The following is a 22,924-nucleotide window of genomic DNA, read 5'->3' as shown; positions in this document are numbered from 1 at the left end:
TGTCAAATTTTGTCATGGAGCTAGTTTGTAGAACCAAGTCGAAGGCTAACCCAAGTGCATGAAATTTCAATGTAGGTTGGGCCCAAGTTGGATAGACTAAGCTTGACCTTGGTTTCAAGCCTTAGGTCTGATGCATAGAATTGAGCAAGGTTAAGCTTAAATTTAGTCCAACTTACATGATTTGTACCATAAAAGTCCAATTGTTTGGGTAAATGGGTTAACCAATAATGTCATAATTAAATAATAAAAAATATAAAAAAATTGATTGAAACACAAAAAATTAAAAAAATAGATAAAATTTATAGAAAACTTTGTCATATCTTAGATATTATAAACTTATATATCAAACAAAAATAAGTGTGATAAACAAAAATTATTTTTAGAATTAATTATGTAAATAGAATCTTAAAGTTACCCAAAAGTGAAATTGCTTTCTTTCAAGTTGAATAGGCCAGCACAATGTCATAATGTCATAATTATATAATAAAAACTCAGAAAATAGATATAAATAAAAAAATATACTCAGAAAATAGATATAAATAAAAAATATAGAAAACATAAATATTTGTCTATAAAATTTATGCACATCTCTAATATTATATATTTATCATAATAAAAAAATAAATATAATAAATAAAATTAGAAGTAGTTTTATTAACAATAAAAATGAAATATAAAATTTAAATCCACTAGCACACTATGCTTTAATTATTTATCCTTTTGAATAATTCTAATAAGTATATTAAAATTATTAATATTATCTGAAATTGGCATTATGGTCGATTTTTTTTTTTGGTTAATCAGCAATACTTTTTCCCCTTTTCCCCTATTATTTTTCGGTTGCGGGATTTGATTCAGCCCTCAATTGGTTAATTCGTGTTTGGTTTGAGTTAGTTAATATGGCGCAAGAGCGGAATCCTATTCTAATTCCACTTCCCATCATAGTTAGAACCAACGATTCAATTCAAGCTTCAAAGACAAACCAGACTACCAGAGTGTCGGAAAGTTTACCCAGTCATTTCATGACTCGCCCACATAACCGAGTTAACTCGTCCGATTGGGGAACAAAGTCTCCGACGAAGACAACGGCACGCTCCACCAGACAAATTAGTCTTCCATTTGACCTGATCAAACCGTAAACACATTCGCTTAAGTCTGATTTGTTGACTACCCAGACAAAACCAAAGACAAATTAAATCTCGGTAATGTTAAGTTAACGCTTCTCATGGATATCTACTGATCTCTCTCTCTCTCTCTCTCTGTGGAGGAAGAGAGGTCCAATTTAGCAGTGGGTTTTTCCTTCCCATCATGCTAGTTAAATCCATCAACTGTGTCGTCGTGGCAATTATGTTGGGTTTTGCTATTTTGATCCTCTTCGGATCTGGATTCCTCGAATTTCCATCTGTCTCCTCTCCCATTTCATCCTTTTCTGAATCCCAAATTTCGGATAAAGGGGTTCCAGATCCGTTCACAAGCTTGGTGGGCGCATTTAGAAAGTGGGATTATGAGGTGGGCTGTGCTCGATTTAAGGAAAAGTACAAAGGGTCGTCCACAAATGGCTCTTCTTTGCAGGATGTTGATGGTGCTATCGATTGTGGAGAGTTGAAGATGAATCATGTTATTGTTCTGGTTAAAGGGTGGACCTGGATTCCAGATAATTTGGATAATCTTTATTCATGCCGATGTGGGTTGAGCTGCCTCTGGACCAAGTCCCCTGTGCTGGCCGATAAGCCCGATGCGTTGTTGTTTGAGACCACTACGCCTCCATCTCTGGTAATTTCTTCCCTTATTTGTGCACAGTTAGTTATCTGTTTATTCGTCAAAGGAAAGAAATATGTGTACTTTTGCTGGTATTTCTACTTATATAGTTTAAATGAATTTCTAAGCATTAATAGTAAGGACGAATCCATTGATGGAGGTGAATTATTGGCTTAATGAGCACAAATCTACTATTTTATACATGGAAATTAGGTAGTGATAATCTTCTCACTATTTATTCTATGAGCTTTTAATTTCTTTTTATTATTTTCAAATTCTTTTTTTATATTGGTAGAATCTGCTGTGGTTTTTAAAACTTGACGACTAGGAGATACCCAAAATACCATTTTCATCATATAGGCTTAACCATAAGAAAGGAGTTGTGTTGACCATATCACTAGAATTGAATGATAAATTGGAGATTTTCTTCTCTGATGCTGTGTAATTGATGTAATAATCAAACCAAAAGAAAAAAAGAAAATTATAAAATGAAAGTTAGACCAGATGTGTTCAACGTTATAAATGCTGAATTATTGAGAAACAACATGATCATAAAACGATGGGAGCTAAAAGAAAGGGAAAAAAAAAGATGGAGTGAAAATCTGTGGATGCGGAAAAAAAAGTTTGACAAGGCTAACTTGGCACAGTAGCCCCAAGGAAATTAGAAATAATGGTTTGTTTTATTTGGATATGTTAAATGAAGAGCAATGATGCAGTAGTGAAAAAGAGCAATTGTCTGGTACAATGTGATTGGGTTTTTGAGAAAGGATTTGACACTGAAAACAGGATTTAATGGAAGGATTTGAGTAATATGTTGGAATGATGGGGCACAGCATGTTGCAATGATTGAGTGCTTGGAAGGATATACAAGAGCTTTCTAGAAACAGACTAAAAGAGCATGGCACATCATCTTTATTGATTAAATAGAACGGATTGGCGATACAGGATTCATGTGGCCAACCCCATATAGTTGGGACATGAACATGATGATTTAGAACATATTTTGGTTGGGGACATGAACATATAGGTGTTTCATCTTGTGACTGAGTCATACAAGGACATGAACTTGCCCCAGGCCCCAGCAAGGTACTAGGAGGAAATTCAACTTTCTCTGGGACCTTGAACTTGACATGTCCATCTCATTTCATCTTATCATTAACCAGTCATTAGCTTCCGTGCATATCCTGTTTCTAGGGAACATTCTGAATTACCAAGAAAGAGTGGAAAATTTGGTAATAGCCTCCTGTTTTAAGATTTTGCCTTGCCATCCTTACGAACATAACTTGGTAACTAGGTTGAACAAGTATTAGATGTTTGGCTGAGATTACTATTGATAATGCATGTCTGAACAAATGAATATGCTAGAAGAATAATACTTGTATGAAAATCCCTTGAGGTTGATTCTGAATTTCCAAGGAAGGGGATGATCAGTTGGATGAGATGATTTTAGATGAAATACACACAGCTAATAAGTTGATTTATATCAAGGGAGTTATTAATACTGAGGTGGAGGCAAGCAAAACATTGGGTCTTTTTTCCTGGGGTGAAGAATTTGCTAGGAAGGTATTTAAAGAGTTGGAGGATAAGGCTAAGCATAATTTTCAAGGCGCCAAGGCGAGGCTAGGCGACAGGGGGGCACCTTGTCGCCTAGTCGCCTAGGTGCCCGCCTCGGTGATGGACTTTTTAAGTAAAAATCACATATCCAGTTCCCTAGGTTCCATAACCTTCTTTAATAACTATCCATAATTTTCATAAGCCTAACAGTTTTTCAGATCCCTGCAAGAATCAGATCACATATCGAGAAAATCCAAAGAGATTTCCTTTGGGAAGGTGGAGGTGTCAAGAAAGGGCATCTAGTTAATTGGAATCAGGTCTGAAAACCAAAAGAGGCTGGAGGATTAGGAATCGGGCATTTAAAAGAGAAAAACAATGCCCTTCTTGGAAAATGGCTGTGGAGATTCCCCATGGAACCAAATTCTCTCTGGGCAACTATCATCACCAGCAAGTATGGGTTAAATGCAAATGGTTGGTTGGGACTGCAACCTCCAATCAAACTGATCAGCTCTCTCTAATCCCTGGAAAGGTATTTCTGCTATTCACAACCTCTTTTTTTCTTTCATTAGATACAAGGTAGGTAATGGTAATAGAATAAAATTCTGGACGGATTTGTGGTGGAGCAACTCAACATTAGCAGATCTGTGTCCCAGGCTCTACAACCTTACCATAAATAAGGGTGCAACCATCTCCCAGTGCCTTCCCATATCCAGCAATGAAAGAAACCTAAACCTGAACTTCAGAAGACCCTTAAGGGATCCAGAGATCAGCGAGCTAACTGAACTCCTTCTTTCTCTTAGTGAAGCCTACATCTCCCCAAATTCCCAAGATTCCCGAGTCTGGAAACCCCACCGTGGAGGTGAGTTCTCATCCAAGTCTTTCTTCGAAGCTCTGGTTGCAGATACTTGAGACAGTGATTTCCCTCACAAGAAGATCTGGTGCAAGGTTATACCCTCAAGAGTGAGTTTCTTTGTTTGGGAGGCTTGTCTGCAGCGAGTGAACACTTGTGAATTACTGCAGAAGAAAAATCTTGGAAGACTTGATATCTTCCCTCACGCCTGTACACTATGCTTATGTGAAGGAGAGACAACAGACCACCTCTTCATACACTGCCAGGTAGCTAGCAGTATCTGGAACTTCTTTCTCCAGTTAGTCGGCTTCAGTTGGGTGGCTCCTAAGCATCTGCAGGATCTAATTTCTCAATGGCAAGGAATAGGTCTGAGCAAGAGAGGTAAGACCTATTGGTTGATAATACTGCATGCTGTTCTTTGGGGAATTTGGGAGGAAAGAAACAACTGGCTGTTTGAAAATAGATCCAAATCTAAAGGTGAACTGATCAGCCACATCAACCACTACTGCAACTTGTGGGCCTCTAGTTCAGAGGAGTTTACAGGAGCTAGTCTCAATGATCTCAGCAGAAACACATATAACTTCCTGGTTTCTTCCCCTCCTACCCCACTGTCTACCAGAACTCCTTTAGTTAGAAGGGAAGGAATCTGGACTCTCAACTTTGATGGAAGTGCTTATGGTAACCCCGGAGCTGCCGGCATTGGAGGAATTCTAAGAGATGAGAATGGCCACACATGCTGGGTTTATAGTGGTCCGATTGGGATAGCTGACTCAACAAAGGCAGAAGTGTTAGCAGCTCTAACAGGGATTCGCCTAGTCAGCAAACTGGGTATCCAAAGCTTCTCAATTGAAGGTGACTCAGCCAATACTATAAGATGGTTGGAACAACAGGAAACTGGACCTTGGAGACTTGGTCACTTCCTATCAGAGGCAAGGGACCTCCTGGCTCCTTTGAATGTTTCTCTAACCTGGATCCCAAGGGAACTAAATGTAATGGCAGATGGTCTAGCAAAATTAGGAGTTATTCTAGAGTCTCTGTACTATGATTCCTGCCCTCCTGTGTAATTCTCAGGGGACTCGCCCCTCTCTTGTATTTGTACACACTCTTGTGTGCCTCTCCTTTCTTCAATAAAATTTTTAACTTTTCTCAAAAAATAATTTTCATAAGAAAATTATAAACTTCATGTTTAAGTCTAGAAAATCAACAAATTTATGAGAAGAAAAAGAAGAAAGGAAAGAAAATTCAAAAAGTATAGGGCCTGCCCCTATTTTTGTTATAGAAAAAGAAGAAAAGGTGGAAGAGGAAGAAGAAGAAATGTGTTGATTAGACAAAATTTTAAGTTCTTCCCTTACTTATTGGTTTAGATTTTGAAGTCATTGAGGGTTCAATACAGCAGTTAGCAATATTTGTGTTGATTAAACCCTAACAAATAAGAAAATAATAAAAAGAAATTAGTTTATTAACACAAAAAAATGAATATTTTCCTTTAATAATGTCTATTTTATTACACAGTATGCAAAACTGCTTGGCGACTGGGCGAGGCGAGTCTCCAAGGGCTCCTTGTCGCCTAGGCACCCGCCTAGGCGTCACCTTGACAACTATGAGGCTAAGGAAAAAGAAAAAAGAATCATGAGGCAGAGGATTTTAAGTTAGAGAGTAAATGAGGCTCATGGTTTCTTGAGATCAGTCGAATCAAAAGGGGAGGATAACGGAGAGGGTGATGAGGTGGATTTTGAGAAGAATGTGGTATTGGAGTTGGGAGAGGATCAATTATAGATTTAATGATCTGAAGGACTGTAAGAAGCTTCCTAACACTGTAAGACAATTTAGAAGCCGTAAAGAACATAGAGTGACTCAGTTTTCTACAATTTTTGCAATGTTGAAAGGAGGGCTGTTTGAGGTTGGACCTAATAAAAAGGTGAAGAAACCAAAGAATTTTAAGAGACATTGGGGTTTTCTGTTCTTGCCTCTGAAGAAGATGAATAAATTGGTTAAATTTTTGAGTGGTGCTAAGTTGGTGTCCTGTGTTCATCAGTGTGAGTTTTGCTTGTTAGCTTGAAGGTCCAGTGAGGATGAATTCATGTGTTTGGGTGGAGTGGTGTTTGAGTCTAGTTTGAAGTTGTGATTGTGGATGTTTAATCTGTGGTTGGTTGGTTCTGTTTTCATTCTGGTCTTGGTGTTTTTGTCTTTTGGGGGATCTGGTTTGGATTATTCGAATTGAGGAGGTTTGGAGATTGGTTTATAGGGGGTGAAGGTTGTTTCTTTTCTTCTCTTGGGTGACTGCTGGTCATCTTCCTTTCTTCTTGTTAGAATGCTCGAGTCAGGGGTATTTTGGTCATTCTGGATTATCTGCTTGAGAGTGAAAGGTCTATTGTATCTGAGTTTAAGTTATGTGTCCCATCTTCTATGAGGGACAAAATGGTCTTTCCTGTAACTCTATGTTTTTGAATAAATACAAGTGGGTCAGCTAGGGGAAGGTGATTTTGACTCTCTTCTAGTCTGGCCAAACCTTTCTTTCTTCTTCTTCTTCTTCTTCTTCTTCTTTCTCTTTTCTTTCTTCTTCTCTACTTTCAACCTAGAATCTGCTAGGGTTTACTAACATGGTATCAGAGCTGTAAGGTCGTATCCTCAATTCTTTCTTGCTGCTGTTCTCTTTCTGGGTTCGCCGCCAACTTTCACAGTCATCTTCTTCCTTTTCGACTGACCTGATTGGAGGTTCGATAAGGGGCTGAAAAGGAGCTGTCTTTTTGTGGGCCTAGAGGTGAGGATGCCTCCGGTCGTTGCTGTGGTGGTCGTTGGAGTGGTATACTAAACCCTCTATTCAGTATCGAAGAGGGCTGAATGTGGACAGGTATGAACACTACTGTTGTTTGTCCAAGTAAGGGACTGTGAATGTTTCCTTTTGTTTCAAAAGTTGGTTGTGGTGGTGCTCAGTGTGATTGATATGCATCTCAGTCGTGTTCCTCTGCATTTCTCTTCGTATGTATGTTGAAAGAAGAGTTGTCGACTGCTGAAGTTCACAACAGCAGTAGATTGGTGGTGGTTGTGTTGTGGTGATTGGTGTATCTATGTTTCAAAATATTTAAAAGTGATCTCCTATACCTTGTGTAATCAGTTCTGCAGTGTGCAGCCCAAGTGTTTGATGTGAGGACTGAGTGATTTCAGTCTTAGTGTGTTGATGGTGAATGGTTCTGCAGTGTGCAGCCCAGGTGTTTGATGTGAAGACTGAGCGATTGCAGCCTTAGTGTGTGGTGTGTAATGTGTATTTAAAGAAGCTAGAATTGGTGGTGTTATAAGTGAGATAAGTCTTGTGAAAGAGTGTGAGGTTGTGTTGTATATTTGAAGGTGAAATAATTAAGATGGCTTCATTTGAAAATGGGAATGATAACAAAACAGGTGTCATGCTTTCTCCAGACTATCTAAGTGTTCAAATGACATCCATCAAGTTGAATGGTGAGAATTATGTACCATGGGCAAAATCTGTGGAGGTGTTCTTGAAGGCCAAGAGGAAGGTAAAACATGTAAGAGAGGAGAAACCTCCCTCTGATTCCCCTGGGTTCAGTGACTGGGAACAAGTAGATGCACAGATAATGACATGGCTCTGGAACAGCATGGAACCAAAGATTAGTGTGAACTTCATGTTCCTAGATACAGCTAAGGAAATCTGGGATCATGCTAAGAAGTTGTACTCTGGACAAGATAATACAACTAGGGTGTATCAGTTGTACCAAGAGTATTTCAATTTGAAGCAAGGGAGTCAAAGCTTAGAAGAGTACTATGCAAGTTTGAGGAACATTTGTAATGAGCTTAATGTGTATCATCCTCTAACATCAGATGTTCAGATCCAACAATAGCAACGTGAGCAGCTTGATGTGACAAGGTTTCTTGTGGGGTTGAAGGCTGAGTATGAGCCTGTCAGAGCACAAATATTGGGAGGATCTGCTCTTCCCTCACTTGAAGAAGTTTTTGCTCGTCTTAAGAGGACATCTATTTAGTCGGTAGAACATTCTTTTCTCTCTGACAGATCTGGTTTGGTAGTGACTAAAGGGGGTGGTCGTGGAAATAGAAGTGGTGGTGTTAGGAGTGGACTCCCAAGCAACCGTGGTGGTCACATGTTTAGCAAGGCTAGTGGCCGGACTGGAGGCCGAGACTCAGGGGGAGGTTGGGGAAGAGGAAGAGTAATACTCAGAGAAAGTGTACACATTGTGGTTTAGAGGGGCACACAGTTAATTTCTGCTATGATTTGCGTGGTGCACCCAACACTTGGGCTAACCATGCTAGGACTAAGGGTAGTGGCACAATTACTGAAAGTCAGCAAACTAACCTAATCCTCTCCACATCTACTTGTGCTTCTGAGAAGGAAATGGTGAGTGTACCACGTGCAGTATATGAGCAGTTCATTCAAACATCTCAGCAGAACACCGCTACACTTGTCCATTCAGGTATGACTTGCTTAGCTTTCAAAGACTCACACTGGATCATTGACTCCGGGGCCTCGGACCATATGTCTGGGACTCATGATGTATTTTCTTCCCTTTCCCACTCCTCCACACCTCAAACAGTTACACTTGCTAATGGTTCTACATCTCCTATCTGTGGTGTTGGTGATGTTAATCTCTCCTCCTTGCCTTTATCATCTGTTTTATATGTTCCTAAGTTTCCTTTTAACCTTATGTCTGTCAACAGATTAACCAAGTCTTTTAATTGTTTTGTAACCTTCTACCCTTCTTCTTGTGTGTTTTAGGATCTCAAGACGGGGAGGAAGATTGGTGGAGGGCATGAAGCAGGTGGATTATATTACCTTGATGGTGGTGGTCCTCCAGTAGCTTTTCAGTCATCTCTTACTCCTCTTCAATGGCACTGCAGACTTGGTCATCCTTCTCTCAAGGCCTTGAAGTTACTGGTTCCTTCCTTGAGTCATCTTTCATCATTAGATTGTGAGTCATGTCAATTGGGTAAACATCATAGAGTCTCATTTAGTTCAAGAGTTGATAGTCGTGTCTCAAGTCCTTTCTCTTTAGTTCATTCCGATGTATGGGGTCCAATTAAAGTGGTGTCATACAATGGGTATAAGTATTTTGTAATCTTTGTTGATGACTTTTCAAGGATGACATGGATTTATCTTATGAAAGATCGTAGTGAGTTGTTCCCTATTTTTCAAAAATTTTATGCTGAAATACGCACTCAATTTGGTGTTCATATTAAAATTCTTCACTCCAATAATGCCAAAGAATACAACTCCTCACCATTTCAGCAATACCTAGAACATCATGAGATCATTCATCAAACTTCTTGTGCCTACACCCCACAACAGAACAGTGTAGCTGAACGAAAAAATCGACATCTTCTTGAAACTGCTCGATCCTTGATGATTAATATGAATGTCCCAAAACATTTTTGGAGTGATGTTGTTCTCACATCCTGTTTTCTGATCAATCGGATGCCCATGTCAATCCTTGGAAGTCAATCCCCTTTCTCCATGTTGTTTCCCACTTTATCTCCACTTCCTCTTACCCCAAGAATCTTTGGCTGTGTTTGTTTTGTTCAACACTTGGGGCCTGGGTTAGACAAGTTAGATGCTCGAGCTACTAAGTGTATTTTTCTAAAGGACTCAGAAAGGGTATAAGTGTTATAACCCAAAATCCTATAAATCGTTTGTGTGCTCTGATGTCACCTTCTTTGAGTTAGTTCCGTTCTTCTCAAATGTTGGGGTCTCTTCCTCTCCCTCTATGGTTCCCCTTCTTGTACCTGTTGTGGACATCCTTCCAGTAGCTCCTGTTTCTATTGCAGATGCACATTCTATGCCTGTTACTACTGAGAAGCCGCCAATCACTCAAGTGTATACCCGCTGAAGTGCATCGGGCCTTCCTCCACTTCAGCCCCTGTCGACAGATCCTGCTACTACTCCTCCTTCAGATCCTGATCTTCCTATTGCTCTGCGAAAAGGTAAATGTACTTGTACTTCTCACCCCATTTCACACTATGTTTCTACTGTTCACCCTTCTGCTTCTTATTGCAAATTTATATCATTACTCTCATCTGTTCCCATTCCCAAGCCTGTCCAGGAAGCTCTTGCTTCCCCAGGGTGGCGGCAAGCCATGGAAGAAGAACTCTCTGCTCTACAACATAATCACACATGGGAACTCACCGCTCTTCCTTCCGGTAAGCACACAGTTGGGTGTAAATGGGTCTACACAGTGAAGTATCTTCCTGATGGCAGTGTGGAGCGATTGAAAGCGAGGTTGGTGGCCAAGGGTTATTCTCAGATGTATGGTGTGGACTATATGGAGACATTTTCTCCCGTGGCTAAGATTGGTTCAGTTCGGGTGCTGATTTCATTAGCTGCTATGTATGATTGGCCTCTTGTACAACTTGACATAAAAAATGCCTTCCTGCATGGTGATCTAGTTGAGGAGATGTATATGGAGCAACCACCAGGGTTTGTTGCTCAGGAGGAGTCTGGCAACGTGTGTAGGCTCAAAAAGGCAATTTATGGACTGAAACAATCTCCACGTGCTTGGTTTGGCAGGTTCAGTGAAGTGATGAAAGCCTTTGGGATGAAACAATGTCAGGTTGATCATTCAGTGTTCAGCTATAACTCAAAGGATGGGAAAATCTTGCTAGTCGTGTACGTGGATGATATTGTCATAACTGGGAGTGATAGCAATGGAATCAACAGGTTGAAGAAATTCTTACAGGATCACTTCAATACGAAAGATCTGGGAAAGCTGAAATATTTCCTGGGAATAGAGGTTGCGAGGTCAAAACATGGGATCAACCTATGTTAGAGAAAATATGTTCTTGATCTACTTGAAGAAACAGGGTTGTTAGGTGCTAAACCAGCAGAGACTCCTATGGAACTCAATGCCAAGCTGAGTGTTGATGCGGGTGAAGAGTTTGATGATCCTGGAAGATTCAGAAGTTTGGTGGGCAAATTGATCTACCTGACCATTACTCGACCAGATATATCATTTGCTGTGAGTGTGGTGAGCCAGTTTATGCAACATCCTCGGGTTCCTCACTGTGAAGCTGTTCTGAGAACTGTTAGGTACCTAAAAGGTGCTCAAGTCGTGGTTTGTTATACCAAAGTGGAGGAACTCTTGAGATAGTAGAGTACACAGATGTTGACTGGGCTGGTTCTATATCAGATAGGAGATCAACTACAGGGTATTGTACCTTCCTCGGTGGCAATCTTATAACTTGGAAAAGCAAGAAACAAACAGTGGTGGCAAGAAGTAGTGCAGAAGCAGAGTACAGGGCTATGGCCCATACCACATGTGAGCTAGTATGGCTAAAGAACTTGCTTCAAGAGATGGGATTCTCAATTGACAAACCCATGAAACTATACTGTGATAACCAAGCTGCTGTTCACATCTCTTCCAATCCCGTCTTTCATGAGAGAACTAAGCATATTGAGGTTGATTGTCACTTTGTAAGAGATAAAGTGATAAATGGGGTGACAACCACATCTCATGTGAGCTCAGGGAATCAGTGGGCAGATCTTCTCACAAAGGGATTGTCTCGGGGAAGAATAGATTACATTTGTAACAAGCTAGGACTATATGATATATACTCTCCAGCTTGAGGGGGAGTGTTAGAATGCTCGAGTCAGGGGTATTTTGGTCATTCTAGATTATCTGCTTGAGAGTGAAAGGTCTATTGTATCTGAGTTTAAGTTATGTGTCCCATCTTCTATGAGGGACAAAATGGTCTTTCCTGTAACTCTATGTTTTTGAATAAATACAAGTGGGTCAGCTAGGGGAAGGTGATTTTGACTCTCTTCTAGTCTGGCCGAACCTTTCTTTCTTCTTCTTCTTCTTCTTCTTCTTCTTCTTTCTCTTTTCTTTCTTCTTCTCTACTTTCAACCTAGAATCTGCTAGGGTTTACTAACACTTGTAATCTTCTTTTTATAATAATAATTTTTATTTTGCATTCAAATAACTCTCTAAAGGAAGTATGCAGCACAACCACCATTGTTTTGAAAGGCTTATAGCTTGGAGCAAGTCAGAAATCTGCCTTGAGCCAATAGGTGATGAAATGAGAGAAAGTAGACTATGGTTCAGTTGCATGCATAGAAGGCCACCTGTGGCACCCGTAAGAAAAAAAAATGATCAGTTACAAGTTGAAGGGACTAGAAGCCTAGAAGGGCTAGGGGCAGACTAAAAAGGACATGGATTGAAGTAGTAAGAAATGATTAAAGTGCTCATAATTTAACAATGGATATTAGCATTAAACAGAACAGAACAGTGAAACAGGATTCATGTAGCCGACCCCATATGGTTGAGGTAAGGCTATAATGATGATGATTATATATCTTTTTTATAACCACATGGAAACTTATATAATTGTCATTTTTAGTTAGTAAATATTATTGAAAAAGCATGGAAGAAAGGGTAAATAAAGTTGATCTTAGGCATTTCTACATAAAGGAGAGAATCTGAAGCCCCAACCTTGTTTGTGCTAGTACTCTATCGTCTACCTTTCAACAAAATCAAGGTTTTTTTTTCTTGCGATTAAGTTGCTGACAGGCGGCAGTTGGTTTTAAGGCTTTTCCCCTTTCTGGACAATGTTGTGAAGTATATGTAGTAATGGTATAACTTCCTGACAACCTATCCACTTGGAATTCCTTTCTCTGTATTTCCGAAACTGGATTTCCCACATCCACCCTCATGGATGATTCTTGTCCCACTCCACCAACATCCTGTGATTCATTAGACTCAGGGTCAGCTCCCTCGGCGGAGTCGACAGGAGCTTTCACAGCTTTAGGGCCATTTTCTTCCCGCAACCTACAGCTTCGGACTCTTCCTCTAAAAACAACAGCTCTGTATGCAGACTTTCTATTTCAAGTAACTCGTTGCTTTTCGGAGTCAGATTTCCCAGACTTACGGTTTCATCTCTATCAGAATTGTCACTGCTAATTTGTTCACTCGACCAATCTTCGAACTCTGTACTGGTCAAGTCATTATGTTTCAGACATCTTGGGTTGCACCTCTCAGGTGACAGACAGTTCGCCAAGTTGGAAGGGACCCACTGTAAAGAGTCGCAACCGAGAAGCTTGAGATTTTGCGCCTGAGACGTTCGATTGAAGGGAGGGATTCAAGGTAGAAGAAGATAGACGCTTAACCTCGTCTATCAGCTCATCCCTCCTCCCAATCACGTGATGACATAAGATGTCCCTTGGCCCATCCTTCCTGTATTGGGCCTTGGGCTCGAATCTTTTCGCAACAGCACCCGACTTTAAGGACTTAACTTGGGCTGCCTTCTCCAGCCCACCAGGAATGGGATCCACTTGACTGGGCCTACTTCCTAATTGCTTTCCTCCCACGTGACCTCTTAAAATGTCACGCCCCCCTGGTTTAACAGTCGAACCAGCAGCCCTCCCTTTTGACTCAGTCTGAGGTTGCTGGTTCAACCCTCTCCCTTTAACCACTGGTAAATTTTTGTCTTTTTCCCCTGAAACCTTCTGCGCATAAGATCGGCCAGTTGTCATAGTGTTTTCTTGCTTTCTACGGGTTTGACCTTCTATCTGTCCCAAAACCTTTTGGTTTCCCATACTTTGTTGGCCCTTTTTAGTGAAACATTCCTTCCCATTTGAATTAGACAATCTCATAGGTCCATGTAGACCTTCTTCTTCCTCCTTTTCATCTCCTTCCATACGTGCCTCCTTCCACAGCCCTGCCATGTCTGTAATGATATGTTTATTATTAAGGGACTGGAGTTTAAGATAGTAACCAGAAAGTGCCTCTGCCATGTGCTTAGAGGCACCAAAATCAATTGTCCAAACATGATTGGGTGAAGAACAATAAAGAGAAGACTCACCGAACAGTCCAATGGCTGAGAACACAGAATAAATAGGGGTAGAAACTAATTGTCATACCTTCTTCTCATTAAGGATACCAGAAGTCTCACTTTTGGTTGTAAGCCCAACTGGAGAAGAGGAAATTGTACCACCACCAACTGAATTCTCAATACTAGTTTGAAAAGCCTTATGTTGTCCCTTTGAGTAACCAGACGTACTTCCCTTAGGGGTGGACGTGTAGTACACTTATTATGTGTCCCTTTTGCTTGTAGTAGGTAAATGAATTTTTCTTTCTACAATGACAAACCACATGACCATGCTCCTTACATTCATAGCACTGCACCTTGGATAGATCCCTTTTAGGCTTGGACCTATTTGCCAGAAAACCTGGTTCTGCTCCCCAAATTTTGCTTCCTGCTAATAGCTAACTGAGTTACAAGTCTTGTCTCCCCCCTTAGAAGTTCTTCCAAAATAACATCTAGGCATGGAGTAGTATCTCTACTCAAAATATTTGATTTGATCACCTCATATTCCGGTCGCAAGTGCATCAAGAAATGCATATCTTTCTTTAGTCAAAATGTTCTTCCATAGCCTTGACACAAATGCTGTCAAAGATTCACCCATATGTATCAGTTCACACTCTGTCCACAAATTCACAAAACCTGCATAATACACCTGAATTTTCTTCTCCCCTCGGCTATAGGAGAATATTTCGGTCTCTATCTCATACTGTCTGGAAAGATTAGATTATTGATAAACCTTCTCCATGTACTCAAACATCTCCTTTGTTATCTTCAGGACCCTCATTGGAATAGCAATATCAGTCTTAATTGATCCAAGAATCAGGAAACAATTTTGGCATCACTAGTCTTCCATTGTTTAACCCCCTTGCTATCAAATTCATTGGATTTGGGTGACGAATCATCAATATGACCCCAAACACGCTGCCCTTCAGCATAAAAAGTGAAAGTGGACTTCCATAGTGAATAATTACTTCCATTAAATCTTATAATAAGAATATCTCTTCTGTCCGAGGCCATTCCAGCAATGAAAACACCAAGAAGACACACTCCGAGGCAAGAAAACCGGTATTAAAGCAAGTAATAAAAGGAAAGCTTGCCGAAATCCAACCAAATTCAGATTTTATGATGTAAATAACAGACGGATGAAGAGGTACAGCACCAAATAAATCAGCCTTCACCAGGAAACAACTCCCAAAATACTAAGAATTGAGTAGCAGTACAAAGATGGAAAGTACAGGTTCAAAAAGGACAGAAAGATGGATCAAAACCCTTGAAAACAACCGGTCCAGCTACCAATCCAATAATATGGGGGATAAAAAGACGGGGGCAAAAGAGAAGGATCAAAACCTTAAAGAAAAAAAACTTCAGAATAATAGTTGCAAGATGTAACAGTCTAGAATAGGTAAGTTTCAATCCTATCAACGACAGGAAAGGGATCAAAACCCTTAAAAACAAGTCCAAACTTCAACCCAAGTGAATGGGTAAGTGCAAGAGCCTATGGTGGCTCAAAATCTAGAAAAACAGTGCTGAGTTCGTACTGATTAGAACAGCCTTTAAACAGTCCTCAAATTATTCTTCAATAACAGGGATAGAAAGCTTCAATGTTAATCTTTTGAACTTGAATCAAAAGCTGATGTAAGATACCTTCTCTGATACCATGATAACTAGGGTTCATACCAGAGAAAAGAAGACAGATTTGAAGAGTGTGTCTTATGTCTCACACACCCAAGCAAGATGTATTATATGCTAATGAGATACAAAAGATGAGAAAGGACAAATATGCCCTTCTCAAATTACAAGAAATAACAAAATAACAAATAGAACAATGTACAATGATATAGTACATAGGATACATGATAAAAAGATACTCCCAAACAAGAGATCAGCTCATGTATTCTCTAGATGAACATCTTGTGAGGAGTGAGAGTCAGGAAGTTTGATGAGAAACTCTGGCTACTCATCCTCCCATCTCTCTTGGAGGCCAAGAGGATGCTAAACATGGGTGTTAGAAGCTTCTAGGGAGCTCTACTTCATCTATAACCCTAGTCTGAGGAGCTGGTAACCTGATCCAAGGTGGAGGACAACCCAGGTTTTATTGGGATCTGCATATAAGGCCTTCCATTACATTAGTGGAGCAAGGAGGTTATTTTGTGAATTAGAGATATGTGCATGGGCTATTCTGGAGATTGATAAATCCTTGGCTTATGTTTGGTCCGTAGAATGTATTTGGATTAAAGTGTGATGGGCTGGTTTGTCACCTTATCTAGTTAACATCATCACATTTGATGCGATGTTTGTGGTGACAGTCTGACAGAGTGGCCGGAGCTTAAAGTGGAGAAAACGAAGATTCCTGAGGACTTCAGTGTAGCAGTGAAAGCTGATAGTGAAGTGGCACTGAGGTGCCTAATGCCTTATTTTGGTCCCGTTTGGTGTGTCTTTCCGCACGGTCTTTCGGCTGTTTAGATGCCAGGAAGACTGATTTCCAGTCTATTTCCGTTTGGCGCGCAGAAGATGTAGCCACCAAAAGACGGAACACCGAAAAGACGCAAGAAGCCCATTTTGAGCTGATTTCGTGAAGCTCTAAATGAAGCTTCTCATGTCTTTCGCGTTTTAATCTCACGCGGAAAGACACGGAAAGATGCGTGTCTGCCAAACATGCTTCGGGCTGCTCAGATCTTCATGCAAAAGCTCAATGCGTCTTTTGCATGTCTAGGCATGTGCCTTGCACTTTGGAACTAGAAGACCCTTGTACTTTTCTTGCACCTCTCGCTTTTAAAACACTGTTCACCTTAATGTGCTTGGTCTGATCATATTGTACTAGGTTATGTGTATTATGTATTGTGAGGGTAATGTAGTAATTTTGTAGTCAGGGTTATATTTGTAATTTAGTCATTATTATAAAACCTAATAAAATAACTGCATGGTTTAAATGTCTATATATTTCTTAATATTTCCATTTCCATGGGTATTGACAAGAAATATTACCAGAATCGATATATTCCCCAATGAAAACTATTGGTGCTATGTGGTGTGCAGGAGATAGTATTATAATATAAAGTTGCATCCGATTAATAATTGGATCAGATGCAGATTTAACCTCCATCCGATTTGATTAAAATGTGTGGTGAAAATTATTATTTTATATATATTTAGTATAATTATGTCTACATACAAAGATATCATATACAATTTTGTAGAGTTTATGAGTGATAAATTTAATATTTTGATATTTATATGCATTGTTATACATGTACAAGTTCAAAATAATTAGTTTTTAAGTTGCCACTTTGTATAAATTCGGTCAATCTATTAGATCCATTTGCACATTCCGTGAGTTTAACTTTGCTTGAACTCACTCTTTCTAGTAGTTTTTGACTCTTAATATTTACAGTACAACATGGTAGCATATTATTTTACTTATTAACCTTAGTTTCTTAGCTTTGTTTGATGATTTGGGACAAAATAATAATTTAAAAGGGTCTATCTATGCTTCTTTTATCATTACATAAAATAGCATTCTATGTGTTTGCATGTTCGTGTCTATAACTTTTACAATATTCCCATTACAACATTTCCATCATGTTTCCATATTTGGATGACTGATATTTCCATTGACACGACATTTTAAAGCATGAAAAATTAAAAGAGCAGCCCAGTACAAGAGGCTCCTGCCAGTCTGGGGAGGAACAGATGTAAGCCAGCCTTACCCCTGCAGATACACAGAGAGGCTGTTTCCAAGATTTGAACCCTGGTCACCCAGGTTGCAATAGACCATTGTGCCAAGGCCCACCCTCCCATGTAAAATTGTGAGCTTTTTTGGCCTCTAATTCTTCTTTTCACCTTTTTTCTCCTCTTTTCTCTTCTCTATTTTTCTTGCTCCAAATTACTTGATTCTTTGAACCTAATTGACAAAGGAGTGACTAGGGCACTTTGTTGATCATTATGCATACAATCGATTGCTAACATCATCATTGCTGTCGGATGGTGTCAGAAGGTCGGGCCTTGATATTAATTAGGGTGGTTTATAATAATTTTGATGTGGATATGAAATATTATGGGGATTGTTGGAACATCTTTTGAGTATTTTTTCTAAGAAAATCATTAAAATTATTGCTAAGTCATGCCACCAGGGTTGGGGGATTATGGGTATGGAGGACAGGCTCCCTCCCATGAAGCAAATATTATATATATATATATATATATATATATATATATATATATATATATATAGAGAGAGAGAGAGAGAGAGAGAGAGATTTCTATGGAGATTTTGAGGAGGTTGGCTGCTATGGTTCAAATATGAAGAATTTTGGAGTGGATAGATGATGCAGGATCTTTGTGGTTCAGCACTATTCTTCTTGCAATTTAACTTGCTAGATGTGTAGCACAGAAAAAAAGAGCTAACAAAAGAAAGAGAAGAGGAGATGGGAATAAGATGAAAACCTAGGCAGTCACACCTAAGGGTGAGGGCAATCATACCCCCAACTTGGCAATCACACCAAATTCTGTAGAGAAACTTTCTTTGTTCATTAGCAAAAACTGTCCTCCGAATGAGCCTTACAAGCTTAATAAGAAAGAAGCTTCCGAAGAAAGAAATTTACTTTCCCAAGTTAGCTTGCCCAACAAGCCACTTACAAAAAGGTTGATTAGACTAAACCTGCCCCCACACAATTAAAAATATAAAGCCAAGCAAAGGGAAATTACTAGACTAAAACCTGTCCCCAAACATAACCCTTGAATATGCAAAATTACAAAAATACCCTTACTGTCCAGAAATTTAAGAAAGTCAAATAAGTCTTGTCCACAGCAACCTCAACCACACAAAGAGCATCTTAAGGTAGATTGAAGACTCTAGGATCTTCCCAAGTTGATTCACTGCTAACCCAGCTCCCATGTGGGTGCCACATCATCGCTATGATGCCAAATAAGCATAGGAACAGCTTTGGTTCTCTTTTGATAAGCATTAAGTTGATTCCCATCAATAGCTTCCATAGTTCTAGTCACCTGATATTTCTGAAACAACTATGAGTGGTCTCATGTGATTCCATAATGTTCTTACTGCCCAATGAAGATTTCTCTCCTATTAATTAAGTGCCCAGCCCTTATTGAGGGCTCCAATATTCTAGATGTTAGGAAAGCCAATATCTGTTTGGGATATTTTCATGTTTTTCAAATGTTTGGAGTGTTTTGAAGGATCACATATTCCTTTTTGTAGTATGGTGGCTGTGTTTGTGTTATGGACACACCACCGGGCAGCGCACTGCGGTGCAGTCATAGGCAGCAGCACGCACCGCTCGACAGCGCACCGCATGCACCGCACGGCAGCAGCACGGACCGCACGACAGCAGCACTGCGAAACGTGCGCACCGGCCACCAGCAGCAGTAGGGCGGGGCCCACATGACAGCTCATCAAGGTGGGCCCACACTTATCTTACCACATCAGCTCTGCCGCCAACTCGCCGCCAGCTACACCATTCCTTATCCCTTATCCCTTATCCCTTATCTTATCTTATCCTTATCCTTATCTTATCTTAAGTAAGAGTTGTGTACCATTAGGAGTAGGTAATTAGGAGTTTGAGTTCAAGTTGGAATTTGAGTTTAATTAGGAATTTCCTTCTGTAATCTCCTATTTATGGAGCCACGAATTGAAATAAAGCATTCAGTTTTCGCAGTCAAGAAAGAGAGTGAGGAGAGTTCGGGTGATCTCTTGGACAAATCACCCACGCGATTGCCACCATAAGGTTTGTACGCAAGGGCAAGGGCAAGGGAAGACAGGAGTCTCTCTGATACCAAAATGTTATGAGCCCGCGCATAGGATCTCGTCACGGGTCGGTCCACCGGGAGAGACTCATGTCTTCCCTTGCCCTTGCCCTTGCGTACAGACCCTATGGTGGCAATCGCGTGGGTGATTTGTCCAAGAGATCACCCGAACTCTCCTCACTCTCTTTTTTGATTGCGAAAACTGAATGCTTTATTTCAATTCGTGGCTCCTTAAATAGGAGATTACAAAAGGAAATTCCTAATTAAACTCAAACTCCAACTTGAACTCAAACTCCTAATGGTACACAACTCTTACTTAAGATAAGATAAGGGATAAGGGATAAGGAATGGTGTAGCTGGCGGCGAGTTGGCAGAAGAGCTGATGTGGTAAGATAAGTGTGGGCCCACCCTGATGAGCTGTCGTGTGGGCCCCGCCCTACTGCTGCTGCCGGCCGGTGTGCGCATCTCGCAGTGCTGCTGCCGTGAGATGCGTGCTGCTGCCGGCGGTGCCGGGTTGCTGTGCGGCGGTGCGTGCTGCTGCCTATGACTGCACCGCAGTGCGCTGCCCGGTGGTGTGTCCGTAACAGTTTGTACTAGTTTCTCTCTCATGTGGATTTTCAAAATGGTTAGGTTTCCTAAAGTCACTTATATGTATGAGATGGTTTCTAGTCTGGAGGTGAAAATAGCATCTGGTATTACTTGGGATCTGGGGATAGTATGAATTTCCATATTACAACTGTTAAATGCTAGCAACTTCCTTAATTGGTCTTGGCCGTTAAAGCTGCATGTAGGAGGACATGGCAAAATTAGGTTATCTCACATGGAGAAGAGACCTAAATCAGATGGTCCTACATGGACTGGGAGATTGAATTCATGACCATGGAGAGGGTTCAAATCAACTAAGTTCTCCCTCCATGTGGCACAGATAAGGTTTATTGACATAAAATGTTGGAATGGAACTGAGATCTACTTTTAATCTTTTATTTCTTCTCTTTGATCTCATAGCCTACAAAACTTGAGCAGTTAAATGTAGTTATTTGGTGGTTATTGCTCTTGTCGTCTTTCACATTTATTCCAGTACTTGTATTCTCTTTTTTCACATCAACTCGGTACTTTGTCATCTCAAGTGGAGAGTTTTGTAGTCTTATAATGGTGATTTAAATATGCTTATCTCTTCCTGACAACAACATAATACATCTAATTTCTATAATTTTCTTGCTTGCTCATGTCATTGGAATTTGTGCATATATTTTCCAGAGGCGCAAAGGTGACCCGCTTCGTGTTTACATGGATCTTGAGGCAGGCAGGAGACGATCAGGCCTGGAGGATATTTTCATTGGTTATCATGCTAAAGATGATGTTCAATCAACTTATGCTGGCGCCCTCTTCCATAACAGTCGAAATTATCACCTATCCTCATCTAAGCGGAATGTAAGTACTTAATACATTTACATCCTTATTAATTAGAGGACTAGGGATAAAATATTTGTAATTTAATCACGCTATGTCTTCAGGACACGCTTGTTTACTGGTCTTCCTCAAGGTGCCTTTCTCATAGAAACCAACTGGCCATGAGTCTCCTTAAATTCCTACCTTACCACTCCTTTGGCAAGTGCTTGAACAATGTTGGGGGCCTAGATAAGGCGCTTGATTTCTATCCAGAATGTGCCAATGCTAACTCACCTCCCAAGTGGTGGGATCATCTTCACTGTGCAATGTCACACTACAAGTTCGTGCTTGCAATTGAGAACACTGTTACAGAAAGCTATGTGACCGAGAAACTATTTTATGCCCTAGATGCAGGTGCTGTTCCAATCTATTTTGGTGCATCAAATGTGTTGGACTTTGTCCCCCCTCATTCAATAATAGATGGGACTAAATTTAGCTCCATGGAGAAACTAGCTTCCTACGTGAAAGCCCTTGCAAATGACCCGGTTGCTTATGCAGAGTACCATGCATGGAGAAGGTGTGGTGTATTGGGAAGCTATGGGAAGACCCGTGCAGCAAGCCTCGACACATTGCCATGCCGGCTATGTGAGGCTGTAAGTAGAAGAGGGGGGAGGAATGAAAGAACGCTGTGAAAACTTGATACGAGTTTTCTTACTTGAAGGGGATACAATTTCTTTATAATGATTGTTGTAACGCCCATGAGGGCAAGACATCTTTGCTGATTACAATCATGAATATTTTTATCAGGAAGTTGTGCAGGAGGCCTCAAGGAAGAGGATGCTAAGCTCTTTCAATTCTATCTAGCAACGGCTTGCTTACTCATCAATCTGGACCATTCTCATTCAATCAGTTAGTCACCATCTCTTGGACATGTCTGGCCCAGAAACAAACGGCAACTTCTGGTTGTGATGAAAAGATTTTTGTTCCTTTGAGCGATGCTTGTATATTCCACACCGTTATGTATTAATTTTAGTCAGAGCTTTAGTATTGTTGATAGGTTGGTCCGGCATAATGTGTTATATGCGCTATTTATGGACTCATTTGATTTTTCCTCAATCCCCATGTTAGCTTTCCTCATGCATTGGCCATTCTTCTCCAAAATTCACTGTTTTTAGACCTTGTATGGAAGGCAAGTAACTACCATTTTACAGTGGAGCCTATGAATTATTATGGCACGGAACATTATCATTGATTCCACAGCCCATTGAACAACCATTGCGTTCAGCTAATCTAAATTACCCCTTGTTTGGCATTGTCTGCTAAAACACAAAATGGTTTCTAAGAGATTTCCATAATACCCCTTTGTTCTTCTCTACCCTTGAAACCAAAATACCCATAATCATTTGCTCGATCTAGAGGCAAGTCTGTAGCTTTGCAAAGGTCTACCTCTTGTGAAGTTTGATAATCAGCTAGCTGATTCCTTGACAAAGAATCTACCTCCGGTGTAGTTGGGACTAATGTTTTAAAGCGTGGAGGCGTGATGCGAGGTGTTCCATTACCTAGAAGTGTGGCATAGTTCAGAATGCAAGAGCCTCCTTGAGAGAAGGGGGTTAGGAGGAGGATGAAAAGGAAGGGGGAATCCCATTTTTTTTTAATAAAAATCCTTTACATTAAAAAGGATAAAGATGTATAACATTAATTAAAAAGGGGGTCTTGTCGAAGGGGCAGGAGGTGAGGGGGTTTGGGGGCCTTTGCCCCCCAAGCCAAAGGGGCGGGGGCAAACCACTTTCT

The 22,924-nt window shown here is 40.3% G+C and overlaps 1 protein-coding gene across 1 annotated transcript; it reads left to right on the top strand.

The window, feature by feature from the left end:
* The first annotated feature begins 920 nt into the window (after positions 1-920).
* On the top strand, positions 921-22,249 carry FUT13 (fucosyltransferase 13). The gene is made up of 3 exons (XM_088943303.1): positions 921-1,773; positions 21,002-21,175; positions 21,259-22,249. Exons 1-3 carry the CDS (start codon positions 1,309-1,311, stop codon positions 21,823-21,825), a joined length of 1,206 nt encoding a protein of 401 aa, XP_088799429.1. The 5' UTR covers positions 921-1,308; the 3' UTR covers positions 21,826-22,249.
* Positions 22,250-22,924: the final 675 nt, after the last annotated feature.

Source organism: Nelumbo lutea, chromosome 5 (assembly GCF_056320005.1).
Source record: "Nelumbo lutea isolate HS-2025 chromosome 5, American lotus-T2T, whole genome shotgun sequence".
NCBI classification, from domain to species: domain Eukaryota; kingdom Viridiplantae; phylum Streptophyta; class Magnoliopsida; order Proteales; family Nelumbonaceae; genus Nelumbo; species Nelumbo lutea.
Note: the sequence above shows the minus strand (reverse complement) of the source record. Positions and strands in the feature narration are given on the sequence as shown.